The sequence below is a fragment of the Zingiber officinale genome, chromosome 6B (genome assembly GCF_018446385.1).
Source record: "Zingiber officinale cultivar Zhangliang chromosome 6B, Zo_v1.1, whole genome shotgun sequence".
Classification (NCBI taxonomy): Eukaryota; Viridiplantae; Streptophyta; class Magnoliopsida; order Zingiberales; family Zingiberaceae; genus Zingiber; species Zingiber officinale.
The window spans coordinates 89,046,902-89,063,862 of record NC_055996.1 but is presented as its reverse complement, the minus strand read 5'-3'; the positions used below and the strand labels follow the sequence as shown (position 1 = coordinate 89,063,862).

Sequence of the window (16,961 nt, the reverse complement as noted above, 5' to 3'; positions counted from 1 at the left end):
AAAGATTAGACATAGTGAGAATCAAATACAAAGAAAACTAAATCATTAATAATAATTATCATGGATCATATATATTTATTAATAAATGATAAAATATGATATAATCAAAAGATAATTTTGTAACACATAAATATAGAATATTTTTAAAACGTTGAAAGTTATACAAATAAGTAACTAACTAATAGTTAATTGGACAATAGCTAATAAAGCAAGAAGGAACTATAAATTTAACTTATCGGTATGTGGATAATTTTGATAGAGAAAAAAAATATAAACAGTCTATAATTTTTTTTTATATTATCTATAGAGTTGAATTAAAAATAATAATAGAGTTTTCGTGCTAATAACATGTTGTAAAATTATATAAGTAATTGCATATGAAAAGGAAATATTATTGACCTTTTATTTTTCTCATTTTTGAAAAGAATACATATATGATATTTATGGTACATAATCATATTGAACCTCCTATGCTCATGCATTTATATAATTTAGGAGGTTCCTAGAGCCCATAAAATATGGAGCAATGAGAAAGTTTACATAGTATTGAAGGTTCATGGGCATCCACTTACCTATGTTATTTTATTTAAAAAAAATACATTTTCCCCTGGAATATTTGTAGATTTTTTTTGAATTTGAAGATTTTTTTTCTCTCACAGAGCATGCATGATTGAACATGTGTCCGTCTTTCTATCATCTTTTGATAGAGATCAAATCCTCTGTCCTTAAATTTCTCTGTCCTCGTGTTCCCTTATCGATCGGACGGACCAGATTATATCTTAATGATGTCTTGTACATCACGAGGATACTGTACACATCTTAAAGATGTCATGATATCTTAAGATATAATCTGATCCGTCCGATTGATAGGGGACACGGGGACAAAGAAATTTAGGGACAGGATCTGCTTTTAATAACTGCAATATATACAAAGAGTGCTAGGAAAAAAAAGAAAAATAATATTAATATTTTATTTATCGAAAAGAACCTCATAGAGGTACATGGATTTCAGAGCAGTACAATATTCTGTTTCAGAGGAGTACAATATTCTGGGTTAGATTTCATCATTGTCATTATTTCGTCCCTTATGACAAAGTTGTTTTCATAGCCAAATGATGGCACATTTGGAGCAGCAGTTTGGTCAAATGTTTAATAATAAAATCGTCTCCACTTGCCTGACGATGTTGACTGTATTAGTTTTCTATCATCGATCCAAACACTGGAAAAGCAAGTTGAGCATCTGAGTTTGTCTTATTTGATAGTCCTTTTAGCATCGTTCATAAAACAAAAGGAAAGTAAGATTTAAATAAACAATACATGACCGGTAGAGTTGAACGCCTCTCAATTAAGATTTTTGGATTATTCAAATTAGACCGATCCGACATCATATAACGGAGACAGATTGCCCCCACCATCTTAATAAATTGAAAATTTCTCTATTCAATTCAATCCAATTCAAAATAAATTATGAATTAAATAGACCAATCTATATGAGTTCATAAAAAAATATAAAATATAAAATATAAAAAAACATTTAAAAAATTAAGTGGATGGTAAATTAGGTAGATCAAACTCATATAAAATAAAAAAAATTTAAATTTGGATGGTAGATTAGACAAGTCCATCAGTTCATTGAATTTTACAATTTTACACTTGATTGATCCACCTAAGTCCAGTCTATTTAAATCCGACCTAAAATAAATTGATAAAATTTCAACCTAACATTTAAATCATTTGATGGGGCGTATCAGAAGCCCAACTTAAATTGACTATCCTAATTTAAATTATAAATTTCATTTTGTTCCGAGAGAGACACGATAGCCTTGTAAGACTCGAATGGATCCTTTAATTATTAAACATTAAAATCACTGAATCTGTTCAGAGACAAAGTTGGAAGTTTTGAGATTTTTTTTAATAAGAATATTTTAAGAAACCACTAACATGGATGGGAGATGCACGTCTTTTTCTTTGTTTTTTTTTTTTTTTGGATGGGAAGGAAAAAACATTTTGAAACTAACGGTCTCGCCGAGAGCAAAAACACATAAATTAATGACCACTTTGTGATTCAAAGTCCAGTCACATATTACAATGATTGGTCCCCCAACATGCCTCCTACTCCATGCTGCTTTTATTACAGGACCAGACGTGGAAGTGAGTTTTTAGAACCGCTATCACAAAGAAATATGATCAGTAAACATTTTTTTCTTTTTATTCCAGAGTTTCTGTTACACATTCCAGTGAAAGGTTGTCTAAAATATTGGCCTGTTGTCTCATGGTTTCATAAGCGACTCCTTGATGAAAGAGAGAACCAGAGGCACATCGACTGTCCAAGCAACTGATACAGGAGAATAACCTGTCCAAGGATTGCTTGCATTCCACCTAAAAATTAACTTAGCTTAGAGGGGGGAATAAAACACCTGAGTATGATTTGTGATCAATCTAAAAAGGGTAGTATGACCTACTTTTTCAATCCTTGGTCCATCAGTGTATGACCTGCACAGATGCCCAGTGTCTCAACCCTTACGACTCCCTTCTTATATGTGAAGAGATCTGGACGAACTAGAGCAGTAAAGCTCACTGGGTCGTGTAGGAAAATACCTGCATGTGGTAACGATATTATTGTTTGGCATCTATATAAGAAATGTCACTGCTAGTGAAAAAGGGAGAGCAGGCAAAGTGCTTAATTTACCGTAAACGCCATCAGATTTAACATGCCAATCTCTGTAAAACTTGCACATCTCACATAAAATATGTGAATGCTTGCCTTTGGAGTTTCTTATCTTGGCGAGGTCTGCGTCTGAAGTGGCAGACTGAAATTTCTCAATGCAAGTTCATGAATGCAGAATTAATTTGTTGAACTGCGAAATGAGACAAAGCTAGGGTACCTGAAAATTTGACCTGAGTAGTGATGTTTATCCCAACAATTGTTATGTCTGCTCCACAAGTAAAGACAACATCAGCTGCTTCTGGATCTCCAAATATCTGCAAGATCAGTGCTCAAAATTGGAAAGATAAAGCATTTACCAGGCCCAGGTATTATCAAGACACTTGCATCATTTGTCAAGATTTGGAGAAAGTAGAGAGATTCAATATGTAATGTACTACAATGTTGGGCAGAGTTAAGACAGTCGATTCTGATAGTGATTTTTTGTTGGAACAAATGAAAAGTCATATCAAAACACCTGAGAAACCAAGTATCTAAAGAACTGATCTAATCTGATTAACAACTTTTACCAGCTCATCTGAGATAGAAACCATTAAATTGGAGAGAATGAAAATTCTTTCAGCATAAGTGTGCCGCTTAAGGTGATTACATAGGTGTTCAATTCAAAGTTTCAAGCAGAACAGAATCTACATGCAAAGAACATTTGGATCAAATAAATCTGAATGCATAAAGATTGCATACTGCAAAAACGTAGACTAAATGGATGATACATAGGCATCAGAGCTTGAGAATTTATGGGCTTGAAGAAGAAAATTATACAAATAGTTGCATAGGGAAAAGAATAATAGAAGAGGACATGTGAAATATTACATAATGGCATCATCATATGAGTGAAAAAAAAATAAACATTAATGAAGGGTGAATGTAGAACCAATTTGATAAAGAATTTAAAAACATGTATGATTTTGCAAATTAATTTATTATGCTGGACTCGCAGTAGTTTTGCAAGCCACACCACAAAATTAGATTATCAGCAACAAAATACGATAAAAGACAAAAAAACTAAATAACCAGTGCAAGTAGTAGAATATAATTGTTTACATTTGCTTCAGAAGCAGGGTTGACGTTTCCAGCAGCAAAGAAAGCCCCACCAAGAATAACTATCTTCTTTACCTTGCTCGCGAAGGAAGAATCTCTTTTTATTGCCTGCATAAGCAAACTTGAACCAGTTTGGTAATTGAAACATACCATAGTGTTTTGACAGTTTATGAAGGAAAAAGAACTTAGTTCATCATCATATTTGAAATTGAAGCATTCTACTGTTATTAACTCATTGGTTATAGAAAACCTATTTGTACATTTTAATCATCAAAGACTTACCAATGCCAAATTTGTTAAAGGCCCCAATGCAAGAATAGATACTTCATCAGGATACTGAGAAACCTTTTCTACCAAAAACTCAGATGCACTTGTCTCTATCTTTTTCCCAGCTGGTGGTGGAAGAAATATATTGCCAAGCCCATCAGATCCATGGACAAAATCAGCCACACGTGGCTTTCCTCCCTACAGAAGCAAGCATAGAATTAGCTCTGCTAAATAAGGATTAATCACACAACATATAGTCAAACCATAATAATCATGATGAAGAAAGAAAGATTGAACATTTGTTATAAGTTAAGCATAGAATTGCTGCATTACCAATGTGTTGTTACATTTGGAAGAAAACATGATAAGAAACCAACCAACAACTATGATGTTGGGAGAGCCTGGATTCAACCATGAACTGAAAGGATTGTGATACAATAAAATAAAACTAAGGGATGCATCTACAATAGGATCTAACTGTCATCAATCTTTAAGGTAATACAAAACTGAAATTGATACAATGACAAACCAAATGCTGACTTCCATAGTTAATGTTATTGTATCTCTTACTTGTCGCCAGAGTTTCTGTAAGTGGGTGACACTCCGTAGTCCTTCTCAAATGGAGAAGAGAGGAGGAAGAAGAAGCTCTCTTGAATCCAAGGTTCAAGATGATGCCCTAATCAATGAGCTTCTTCCCTTTATATACCAAGCTCATCCTATAGGACCATCCACATAAAGCCCATACATCATTAACAACCTATTAATGTTAATAAACCAGATTAACAGATCTGTAAACCTGTGATAAGGTTCCACATCCATATCTCATAGTTGGAAGTTTCGTAACAGCCTATAAACTCTTCTTTCATAGTGGAAATGACTATTAGTGTATGTTTGATGCTTTTCCATGATATAGCCCCTCCTACCAACATGAAGACATAACCTGAGGTGGACCTCCTGCAATCTAAGCATCCAGCAAAATCAAAGTCTAAATATCCAATAATCTCCGAATAACATGATCTCCAATAGGTGAGCATGTAATCCTTCGTTCTTTGCCAATACCGTATAACCCTCTTTATAATTTTCTAATGTTACTAAAATATCTGCCCAACATCCCCACAATGTACGTAAGATCCGAACGCATACACACTTGAGCATACATCAAACTCCCTACTGCCGATGCATAGGGGAATTGCTGCATTTTCTTAATCTTAAGTTTATGGCATGAACTAAGTCTAGCACCCTTTGACACAGAAGTGTCGCAATTTTGCATGTCATACCGAATGAGCACCTTTTCTATATAGGCATTTTGTGATAGTCCAATTGTGCACCTTAAATGATCACGAACAATTTGTGTGTCTAAGACAAAGGATATATCACCAAGATCCTTCATTTCAAATTCAGTAGATAGAAATGACTTGGTTTCTAGTAGTAAACCCTTATCATTGCTTGCAAACAATATATCATCCACATACAGAACAAGTATAATAAACTTTCTCCAAATTTGATATATAAACATTGATCAACTGGATTTCCTTAAAACCGTATGAACAAACCACTTGATCAAACTTCCGGTACCATTCACAAGATGCCTGCTTTAAATCATAAATGAACTCCCTTAGTTTATATACTCAGTGCTTTGAATCTCCCGACTTAAAGTTCTTCAGTTGCACCATGTATATAGTTTTCTCAATGTTTCCATTGAGAAACGCAGTCTTAATTCCCATTTGGTGTAGTTCTAGGTCATAATTAGCTATAAGTACCATGATTATGATAAAGGAATCTTTCGTCAAAACTGATGCAAAAGTCTCCTTGTAATTAATGTCCTCATTTTAAGTGAATCCCTTGGCAACTAGGCATGCTTTATACTTTTCAACATTGCCATGTGAACCTTGTTTGATTTTGAATATCCATTTACAACCAACAAATTTTACACCTTCAAGCAATTTGACAAGTTCTCAAATGTCATTGTCCACCATTGACTTCATCTTTTCTCTTATGGCTTTGATCTATTTTTCCATATGAGGGCATTGTTTGACTTCTTAAAAAGATGTGAGATAATCTTCCAACCCTATGTCAAACTAATACTCTTGGAGATATAAATAATCATGAGACATTGTTAATCTCCTTTCTTTAATGGATCTTCTTAGTGACACTTAATCTTAAAGTGGTTTGGAGTCATTCTCAACCATGGGAGGAAATACCTTTATTTGAGATGACGTACCTTCCAATTGAATTGGAAGGGAGATGAAAATATCGTGGTCAACTACCCCTTCCAGTTGTGCAACTTCAACTGTATGTGGAATGGTAACTATTTCACTATCAACTACATCAGTAGTTACTATATTAGGATCACTAATATTCTACTCAAATGATATTCCCTAACTTTATCACTCCCACCATCCTCAATAAATTTGACATTTTTTGTCTCGAAAAAGGATCTACTCAAGGAGTTGTAAAACTTGAAACCTCTTGAGTTTTCAGAGTATTCTATAAAATGACAACAATTCTTGAGTTCAATTTTCTTTCATTAGGCCTATAGAGCCTAGCCTTAAATGGACAACCTCAGACATGTAGATGTCTAAACCTAGACGCTTTATCTGTCCATAACTCGTATGAGATTTTCATTACCGCCTTACTAGGAATTATGTTGTGTAAGTAAACCGCAGTCTTGAGTGTCTCACCCCACGTAAAAGAAAATGTAATCATACTTCTCACCATGTCTTTTAGGGTCCGGTTTCATTGCTCTGCTGCACCATTCTACTGAGGGGTTTAGGCATGGTATATTGCTCCATGATTCCGCACTTTGTAAGGTAATTCGCAAATGGCCCAGGACGTTATTCACTTGATTCATTAGATCTACAATAGTATTCACCATGGTATAATCTTACGACTTTAATCTTCTTACCAAGTTATTTTCAACTTCGGTTTTGAAGATTTTGAATATGTCTAGGGATTATGACTTCTAGTTAATAAGGTACAAGTATTTGTATCGAGAATAGTCGTCTATAAAACCTATAAAGTATGCTTGTCCGTTTTAAGAAACTTTAGGGAATGGTCCACATATATCCATATGTATAAACTCTAAGACTCCATTACTCCGTTTTGAACCCTTATTACTCTTGTTAGTAGTTTTCTCCTTAACACATTCAATGCAGATTCTAAAATCTGACATATCAAGGAAATTGAGAATTTCTATGACATTAACCTTTCTAGGCGTTGTTTAAAGATATGTCCTAAATGTCTATGCCACAATATATATGAATTATCATTTGTCACACCACTCTTCACACATATACTATGCATCACAATATTATCCGTATGAGTTTCAGTGTCCAATCTGTATAGTTTGTTAGTTAAGGAACCAATACAACACAAATAGAATTTCAAAAAATATTAAACTTTCCATTTTTCAAATGAATAAGTGTATCTAAGTTTGTCCAAACATGAAATAGAAATTAAGTTCTGTCTAATTGACGACACTATAAATGTATTTTCTAAATTCAAAAGTACATTGTTCCCTAAATAAATTCTTAAAACACCTATTGCATCTACTTTTGCCTTCTTGCCAGTTCCCATATAGATGAATCTTTCAGCATCAATTTGCATTTGTCACCTGAGGCAACAATGCATAGTTACACTTATGTGAGTAATTGCACCCGTATCTATCCACTAAGTGTTATTAGGTACAGTAGCTGGTTGACTTCTAAACTAGCAAAGTTGGAAAATATACCTTGCAAAGTTGAAAAATATACCTTTCTTGACACGCCAATTAACGTATCTAATGCAATCCTTTTTCAGATAACCATTCTTTTTACAAAAAAAAACAAGTTGGGTTTGAATCTTGTTGCTTTTACACTTTATGCCCTGAAGCCCTAGTCGTTGTAAGTTATTTACACTTCTACCCTTACCATTACCTTTTTTTTCCTCTTGTTCGAATACTGAGATGAGGATGCAAAGTGAGCACTATGAGTGGCATGCCTCAATCTCTTTTCTTCCTATACACACTAAGCTATAAGCTCATTTAGTGTTCGCTTCTCCTTTTGAGTGTTGTAACTTATCTAAAAGACAGTGAACTGTGTAAGTAAAAAGATTAGGATAAGGTTCACAAGAATGCTTTTAGACATATCTAACTTTAGTGTTTTAAGCCTTGTAATTAAGTTTGACATCTTCATGATGTACTCCCTAATGCTACCCTTCCTGTTGTACCGCATGGGCACTAACTTCGTGAGAAGCATAGTAGTCTTGACCTTTTCGTTTGAGTTGAATCGATCTGCTATCTCCCTAATCAAGGTTTTAACATCTTCATTCTCAGTTATTGAACCTCTAAGTGATTTCAGAATAGACATATTTATGATCATAAGACTTATGCGATTTGATTGCTCTCACTTGTCAAAGATCACTTTTTGATCCGCAATGGAATCACTAGTCAAAGATGTGAAGCGATCATGTCTAAATGCAAAGTCTAAATCCACGAAACCTAATAAAATTGTTATACGCTCTTTCCATTATCCAAAGCTTGTACAAGTAAGTACGAGGATGTTATTAAAATTAGTAGACATTGAAAGCACTACATAAACAAAAGCAAATAATATAGCTCAATTTAATTAAGTAAAGCATGTATCTTTATAGCTGTGCAGTAACATAATGTAACAAACAAAACGTACAACTTAATGGACATTAATTGAGATACCTAGTAAAATATTAGGTTAAATCTTTGGACTAAATTGTAACTTGCTATTGGTATTCTCTAAACAACTCATAACTTCCTTCATTTGCAGCACAACGCTCCTTCCTTTGGGCCGACATGTCATGCACATGATTAATATTATGTATGAGTTCCCTTAATTAGCTTATGTTTTCAACACCACTCACAACACATCTAATTGGCTATATAGTGTCCCTTCCTTTGGGCTGGCATACTATGTGTATGACTTAAAAGCCAAACTAGACTTGTGAGCTTTCTTAAATATATATCCGGCATAAGAATGCTTTTTCTTTGGGTCACTCACCCTTGGCATTGATATACATCCCTCTAGGCTAATACTCCTAGCCTTCCCAATAGTTCTCGCTTTGGCGATAGTATACTCCGACATAAGTTGAGTTCCTTAATCGACTAGAAAGACTTCTATTCACGAGTTCATCCACCCCAATCGATTGATGAATACCAATCGATCCACTAATCGATTTGAAAACCTTATGTGGAGAATCAAATGAATCGCAATCGATTGGTGATATCTAATTAATTGCCCCAATCGATTCCGAGACCTTCTGTATCCGACCCAGGGTTCTCCAATCAATTAACCCTTTATGGCAATTGATTGACCCTTTATGACAATCAATTGGTGTTAACCACTCAATCACCCAATCAACTTGGAGACCTTCTTTGCACGATCCCAAAGTTTACCAATCGATTGGTCCTCATCGCAATCAATTGGTGAACACCAATCGATCACTCAATTGATTCTCGGCCTTTCTGTGCGCATTCTGGGCATCCCAATCAATTCGTTCTTATGCCAATCAATTAATGAACACTAATCACCTAATCGATTTAGGAACATTCTGTTCCCAACGCAATTTGTCAACTAAAAACCCTAAAATTGAGCCGTTAATCGCGTTCTCCATGGATAATGCGAAAAACTCAATTCATAGGTTAAATACTAACCTATTCATGCTACATTCAACGGATATGAATTAATTTCGCTCATTCATATGGAATCAAATGCAAAATCAATATATATTTCTAAATTGTTAATGTCATTGTATCTCTTACTTGTTGCCGGGAGTGGGCGGCAATCCATAGTCCTTCTCAAATGGGGAACAGAGGAGGAAGAAGAAGCTCTCTTGAATCCAAGGTTAAAGATGATGCCCTAATCAATTAGCTTCTTCCCTTATATATGAAGCCCATCTATAGGGACCATCCACATAAAGCTCATAAATCATTAACAATCCATTAATGTTAACGAAGCAGGTTAACAAATCTACACATTAAATCCACATCTAATATCTTAAAACCTCTTCATGCATAAAACATTAGATCACTTAATTAAGGTTTAGTTCCTTAATGACAATTAGTAGTGTGTGTGTTAATTAAGTGTAATTCCATTTATGGAGATTAAGCCCACCCATGTGGACTTAATCGGATTAAGCTCACTCATGTGAACTTAATCCTTCACGAACATTATAGAGAGGCATGACCCTTCGTTGTCGTGTGGCATAACTATGCCTCTTGTGGCTTCTTTCATTTATAATGGGGGTGATTCTTTGAGTGAGTAGTTGTATGAGTCCTTTACCTAGAGACAGTTGGTCATATGCCAACGATTCGATGTTTCTGCAAAAAAAAGAAAAAGGTCATACGTTGACCTGGGCACCCCACATGGCTGGCCACATCCATATGTAGAGAGGTAAATCAAAAAACTGAGCAGGCTACTACGTGGGAGGGTATTTTCTGTCGGAGTTGGTAAGTATTCCCCGATACTAGTCAGCCTTTCAACATCTTCAGTTCAAGTAGTGGTTCTAGTCATTACAGTTGACCCCATTGTACCAAGATTCAAACTTAGGGCACTTTATAACCTGGTTGGATTAGGATTTCTCTGATTATAGGTGTTTTTTGGACTTCAATTAACCTTTGGTGTTGGATTTAGATATACTTGAGTTGGGCTTAGGATGCATGCATTTCTTTGTTGTTTTCAATGGATCCTGGTTGCTCTTAATTGAGGCACTCATACCCAATCTGAAGGAGTGATTGGGGCATCTACATTCCTCCATAATCAAGGGACCTAGTTCCACAATAGTAGTGCGCTATTAATTTGAAGGGCCATTTGGAGGGTTTTAGTTCTTCATGAGTCCTCATTCCTTTTTATGTTCTGGCTATTCAAAAGGATAGTTAATGTTCCTGTAGGCTCAATGGCAAATCAATTAAAATGTTTGTTCAATGACAAAGCAATTGAAGGGTTGTTTGTTCAAAGGTTGGCTATGATGTGAGGGAAGTATTACATGCCTTTAAAAGCCACCTTTGAAGAGTTACTAGCAAACCAAACTTATTCAAGGGTTGGCTATGCCCTTACGTATATGGTGTTTTAGCAGGCTATTTGCGATCTCATTGTTCCATTTACAGAGGCTGAAATTGTTCATTCCATAAATTGTTTAGGTAAGGCAAATAATCAAGACAGATGGCTTTAATCCTAAGTTTTTGCTCACTTGGGATGTTGTCAAACACAATTTACTAAACTTGGTTCGGGATTTTTACAATGGAAACTTATGACTCAATAGTTTTAATCACTTTTTTGTATCATTCATTCCCATAGACTTGGGCCTTTTGACAGATTGCACTAGACTCTGGTGCACCGTATTGTAAAGATAATGCTGAAGGTATTCAGTTACAAGACATTATTCATTACTTAGTGGAACAACATCAATTTATTTTTGTGAAGGGACATAATTGTGATGACTATTTTATGTATCCCTTGCAGGCACTTAAATGGTGCAAGATCAATGAGGAGGCAATAATGATAATATTTTATTACGAAAACACTCAAGGGTTGCACGTTGCTGGTGTGATCCCTGTTGCACTTCGGAATTTTGAATCGTGTATATGGTGACTTAGGGGTTGCACTTTGCTGGTAGGATCCCTGTTGACTCTAAGCTTTTCTGCATTTAGCCGTCTTTTCAACATTTGAATGGGTAAATATATTCTATCCCTACCATTGTTCCAAAAATAAAATAAAAAATCAATGCACTTACAGTAGAAAAATTTATGAAAAAATGAAATTAAGGCGCATGATATAAATGGGATTTGCATCTCAATGTATAAGTTTGACAATAAATATATGACAAAACCTCTTATAACTGGTTTGGAAGCAGCATGTACATGGTCATGCTTATGGCTTGTAAGTTATAAATGCATATAACTTGCCCAAAAGAAACTTGGAAACTAAGTAATGAAAAAAGAATCTGGCAATATTTCACTTATTGTGATTAACATGGTAGCAACCTACATCGAGTCTCTCAATATGAAGGCACCCTTATCTCAGTTTCTCAGTGATATCATATATGCATGGTTCCTCAATGATCTATCATATATGCACGGATGCACAGAATTATTCTATTCATGTATTTAGGATTTCACAAGTGAGATGGAAGGGACAAATCTTGTAAGATAAAAAGGAATCATATAGGTTGATGAATTTCAACAATGAACTAGCTACACATAACAAACAGACAAGCCTTTTCAAAAATGCACTAGTGGCCTGTCATGTGCAATCAGAAATTGAAGCTTGTTAGGAAACTAAAATAGACAGAGCTGATTTGGCACATTGGACAATAACAAGAAGATACCTTTAAAGGCTCGTGACTTCCTTCAGCTACTGGAACCTCTGGATGTCCAGCAATCTCACACTATCCTTTTCAACAGTGCAAATTATAAGATACATGCGAAGAGATCACAGTAGTGAAATATCCTAATAATCAAATTAGGAACCCAACTGCTGATTGAACAAAACAGAGTATTCTAATATGGAGTGTAGTAAAGTACCAAAAGTAAGGCGTTGCGAGTAGCATCTTCAGTGCTCACGTTTCCAAAAATTGTTGTCAAACCCAAAACTTCAATCTCTGATTTTTGAAACGCCATTAATATGGCCATGCTGTCATCTGCAATCAAAGTGAATGGTTAAACACACACAGCTATACAGCACATTTTCAGTGGATTTTTCATTTCAATTAAGCTGCTTTCCCATAGCATAGTTAAAATAGCAAAATAGAAACGGATAATTTGAACAAGAATGAGATGACTTTGAGACTGATCAACATAAGCAAGATTCAAGTGCCTCATCCAGTGGTCTTTTGAAATTGACACTATGTTGAGTTAAGTCCATATGCCTCAATCTGCACTCTCATGGGATTGTGTGACTCGACAGACCATCTTGCGAAAGAACAACAAACCATTAAAATAATAGTCATGGTCTTAGTTGTGAATGAATGCAACAATAGGATGAGCACTTTCCTGTTAGGCTTTATCATAATCTAGTCTCATTACATTCAGGTAGAATGTGGGCAGGAATTGGTAAAATAGAAATTAAATAATATAAGTGGTACAGCCCTACGAAAATAAAATGAATTAGTAATTTTAGGCCACGGACCAGTTTATTTACTCTATCAATTTTATTTAAATTGTTATTGGTATATTTTATTTGCATCCCTTTGAGCTAAAATACGGTTTTAAACAAATATGGAATATGAATGAATGTGATGTAGTATTTATAATTTATTCTTAACCAACGAAAGCTTAAATTAAATTGTAGCAACAAGTTGACCAAGAAAAATCAATATGATATATCTTATCTACTGGTTGCTAGTTTAATGATAGGACTCGTGATTCAGTTAACTAATTGTGATATGCAATAAATAGATTAATACCTTCACTCAGCACTCTGACTTAATATTCTCCTGTTGGTCTGAAGGGATAAGATAATGTGACTATGGCTAGATATAACACTAGCGCTATAATAGTCATTCCACAAATTATAGAATAAATTATAGTTTCTATGTTAGTTTATCTGCCCTATGTCCTGTATTTTCAGACGACTTGTGCATTCACAATGCCTGAGAACTTTGGGTTTGTCAACACTAACGGCTGTTTAAGGCGCACGCAATGTAAGACAGTCAAAGGCTAGTCATCCTCCACGAATTATCCACCTTTGTAAAGCGTGATTTCAACATCATAGTGCAACTTGAACACGCAATAAGGCCCACTAATGCGAAATTCATCATCTCAAATACGATCCAGGAGATGCGAACAAGCATCAAGTTTTGCTAACGGGGAATTAAACACGCAACAACCAACTCTCCGTGCAAGCATCGTAACTTTTCTTTAAAAAAAACTATGTAAAGTCTCGTTTTAACACATAAACAATTGTTTATTTTGGTACAGATCGTGCAGTTATAGGCGATAAAGACATGCAATTCAACAATATCTTCTAAGTCACGCATCGAAGCTAACGTCATAGCTATCGAGCATCGATGGGGTAGTCACTAAAAGTAATTTATTTAAAACTATCGCGGATATGAATATGCTCGATTTCTTCTGTTCTTCAAAAGAGAAGGATGAATCCATCTCTCCAACCAAAATAAAATGCATTTCCAGACTAAACCAGAGCGCAATTCAAATAGTTCCTTCCCACTCATTTTACAAAACGAAGCAAGGATAAGGCTCGAGAAACATGAGAAAAGAACCAACCGGCAACAGATTTCTCTGAAAGCCAACGCCAACTGGAGGAGAAAAAACGGCGATACCTATTCCGGGATCCGTGTCGATGATGACCTTGATCGGCGCAGCAAATGCGGTATGGTCCTCGCCGTTCTCCAAAGATCCAATCGCCGGATCGAAGTTCTCCATTGCTCGATTCCTCTCCTTCGACAACAGATCGGGTAGAACTTCGTCGAATCTAATGGAAGGAATCGAGGAAGGGTGGAGGCGGAGGCGGAGGAGAGAGGGAGGAGACAGCCGGGACGCCCTCCTCTATCAAATCTCTTTATTTCTTTCAATATTATCGGAGCCGCCTGCACCGCCTGCCTTTAAGGTAGGATGGGGATCGCGAACGACGACACACGTGGCTGACGCTGCATGGACTCCTCGAAGTGCACACGACGGACACCGCGACTCGCGACACGAAAAAAAGACATTCGTCCCCTATCCATGTGACCCGTTCACCTACCCGGAACGTCACTCTTGAGTTCGACATACCCTATTCATTTGACCTCTTCAGCTACCCGGCACTATTGGTTCGACACGACAGCGACCGGTCCGTGGGCGCCGCATGCGTGCCGTGTCAACCGGAATGAGTTTGATGATTTCTGGTTTCCTTCTGTACTTTTGATGCCTTTGTGACGCTGACGGATGTGAGCGCATCATTCCTTCCACGATTATCCACCCGCTCAGTTTGCGGGGCCGCAGATTATCTTCCAATTAGAGGTGTGCATCCAATTAATTCGATTCATAAAATAATCAAATTAATTAAAAATCAATTTAATATTGATTAATTGAATTAAACTAAAATTTTATTAAAATTAAATTAATTAATTCAATTAATATCGAATTAATTAAATTTATTTAAAATAATAATAAAAAAATTATATCAAATTAATATCAAATTAATCAAATTAACGAATATTCATCCTATTATCAATACAAGATGATTTGGCGAATTAAAAAGTCAACATCCTTTGCAACGCTCTTTTAAAGTTTTAAAGTCTACTGCTCCTCACGCGGCCCCCACTAGGGAAATCCAATCACATGCCCGAACCGCGGTGGGGCCCAACGCTTTGCCCAGTCCGCTCTCCGTTTGATTTGTCACCGGACTCTCTGCGTCCTGATCCAACTAAACGCAGATCTATTTTAAAATATTAATTCCGATACTCATTCGATGGCTTTAAGGAGAAAAATAAGTGAAATTCTCTTGTAAATTCTGCCATCTGCTGTTTAAAAACTCATCTAACTTATACAATATAATTATAACAAAAACATGATCACTTACTAGCTTAGTTTATTTTTATCTATTGTTTTTCTCGACGAGGCAATTAAAAAATTAGTTATTATGAAAATTAGGTAGAATATTCTTAGTATGATAAAGATACTATTCCTATTTTTATGGTTCTTGGTAAAGTTGTAAATAAGTCTAGCCGAGCTAAATTTTGGAAGGTTTAAATTTATTTGATAAGGTAATCGAATCAAGATAAATTGAATATAAAATGGACCAAATCTTTGAAATGATTATTCAAACTTGATTTAATTTATTTTTAATAAGTTTGAGCTTGACTTGAATCTAATTCATTTAGATGTTATCATACTTTCAATTCAAGCTCGGCTTAAACTTAAATCATTTAGATATTATCGAACTCTCAATTTAAACTTGTTCGATTATTTAAAACTTTTATTTGTTTAATTGGTTATTGATAAGTCAAACTTGTTTATTTATTTTAAAAGTTTTTTTTTAATTTATTTAGCATGTTGATAAAAATTTTATTAATAAACATGGTTCACAAATATTATTCATGAATGTTGTTCATGAATATTGTGCATGAACGTTGTTCACAAACCTTAACAAGTTAAACACATATGTGTTCAGACTTATTTGTTTAGATTAATGAGTTGTTTAAGATCGTTTATTTAATCGATCTTGTGTGTATTGAATGAACATAAACAAGCTCTTACCAAGTCGAACACGAAACTTGTTCACGAACGTTTGATTCATTTATAACCCTATTTCTTGGATAAATATATTGACGAGTGATCTTGTCTGAGACTGCTGATGGTCAACTCGTCGATGTGGTGTCGATGATGGTGACTAAGCCACCATAACCCAGAGGAGGATAGGGTCAACCTGTCCTTTATGTTGACTGAATCGTTGGACCTCCAAGAAAGAGCCAGGAACATGGAGCTGAGAATCCCATAAAGTCCCTAGTCAACGATGCCTGCAAGGCTATTAGAAGACAGAAAAAGAGAAGCAGAACATTAGAGGGATGACTGAAGGTGTCCCAACTTTCCATTTCGATCCTTAAGTCAGTCTCCGACAGAGTATATGCAACAGATAAGTAATACTGTAATGAAATACATAAAGATTGAATGTAAAAGCATACCAGGTTTGCAAGAGCAAGCCGAAGGTGACACGAAGCTGAAGGCACTATAGTAAGGAGCCAGAGGCGGCATGAAGCCAGAGGCACGGAACATAACAACGGCTCGCAGGTCGGAACACAACAATGGCTCAAAGGTCGAACGACCGAAGGCTGGAACACAATAGTGGCTAGGGCTCCAGAAATATGACAATGGCTCGCAGGCTGAAACACAGCAATGACTCAAAGGTTAGACAACTCAGAGGCCGGAACACAGCAACGACTAAGGCTTCAGAAATATAACAGCGACTCATAGGCCGAAACACAT

General features: G+C 35.6%; 1 protein-coding gene across 1 annotated transcript; it reads right to left on the bottom strand.

Moving 5' to 3' along the window:
- Positions 1-2,042: 2,042 nt before the first annotated feature.
- Positions 2,043-14,593, bottom strand: LOC121993034 (probable uridine nucleosidase 1). Its single transcript, XM_042547701.1, has 9 exons — positions 14,318-14,593; positions 12,561-12,676; positions 12,365-12,424; positions 4,046-4,228; positions 3,767-3,871; positions 2,886-2,982; positions 2,690-2,797; positions 2,463-2,598; positions 2,043-2,379 (listed from the first exon to the last, which is right to left on the bottom strand). The coding sequence occupies exons 1-9, from the start codon at positions 14,418-14,420 to the stop codon at positions 2,271-2,273; spliced, it is 1,017 nt and encodes a 338-aa protein (XP_042403635.1). The 5' UTR covers positions 14,421-14,593; the 3' UTR covers positions 2,043-2,270.
- Positions 14,594-16,961: the final 2,368 nt, after the last annotated feature.

Excerpts from the sequence above, each read along its gene's own strand:
- LOC121993034 (XM_042547701.1), bottom strand. The coding sequence starts at position 14,420 with ATGGAGAACTTCGATCCGGCGATTGGATCTTTGGAGAACGGCGAGGAC. Across the intron at positions 12,425-12,560 it reads CTCGCAACGCCTTACTTTTG|TGTGAGATTGCTGGACATCC; the intron begins GTACTTTACTAC and ends TGAAAAGGATAG. Across the intron at positions 3,872-4,045 it reads CTTTAACAAATTTGGCATTG|GCAATAAAAAGAGATTCTTC; the intron begins GTAAGTCTTTGA and ends TTGCTTATGCAG.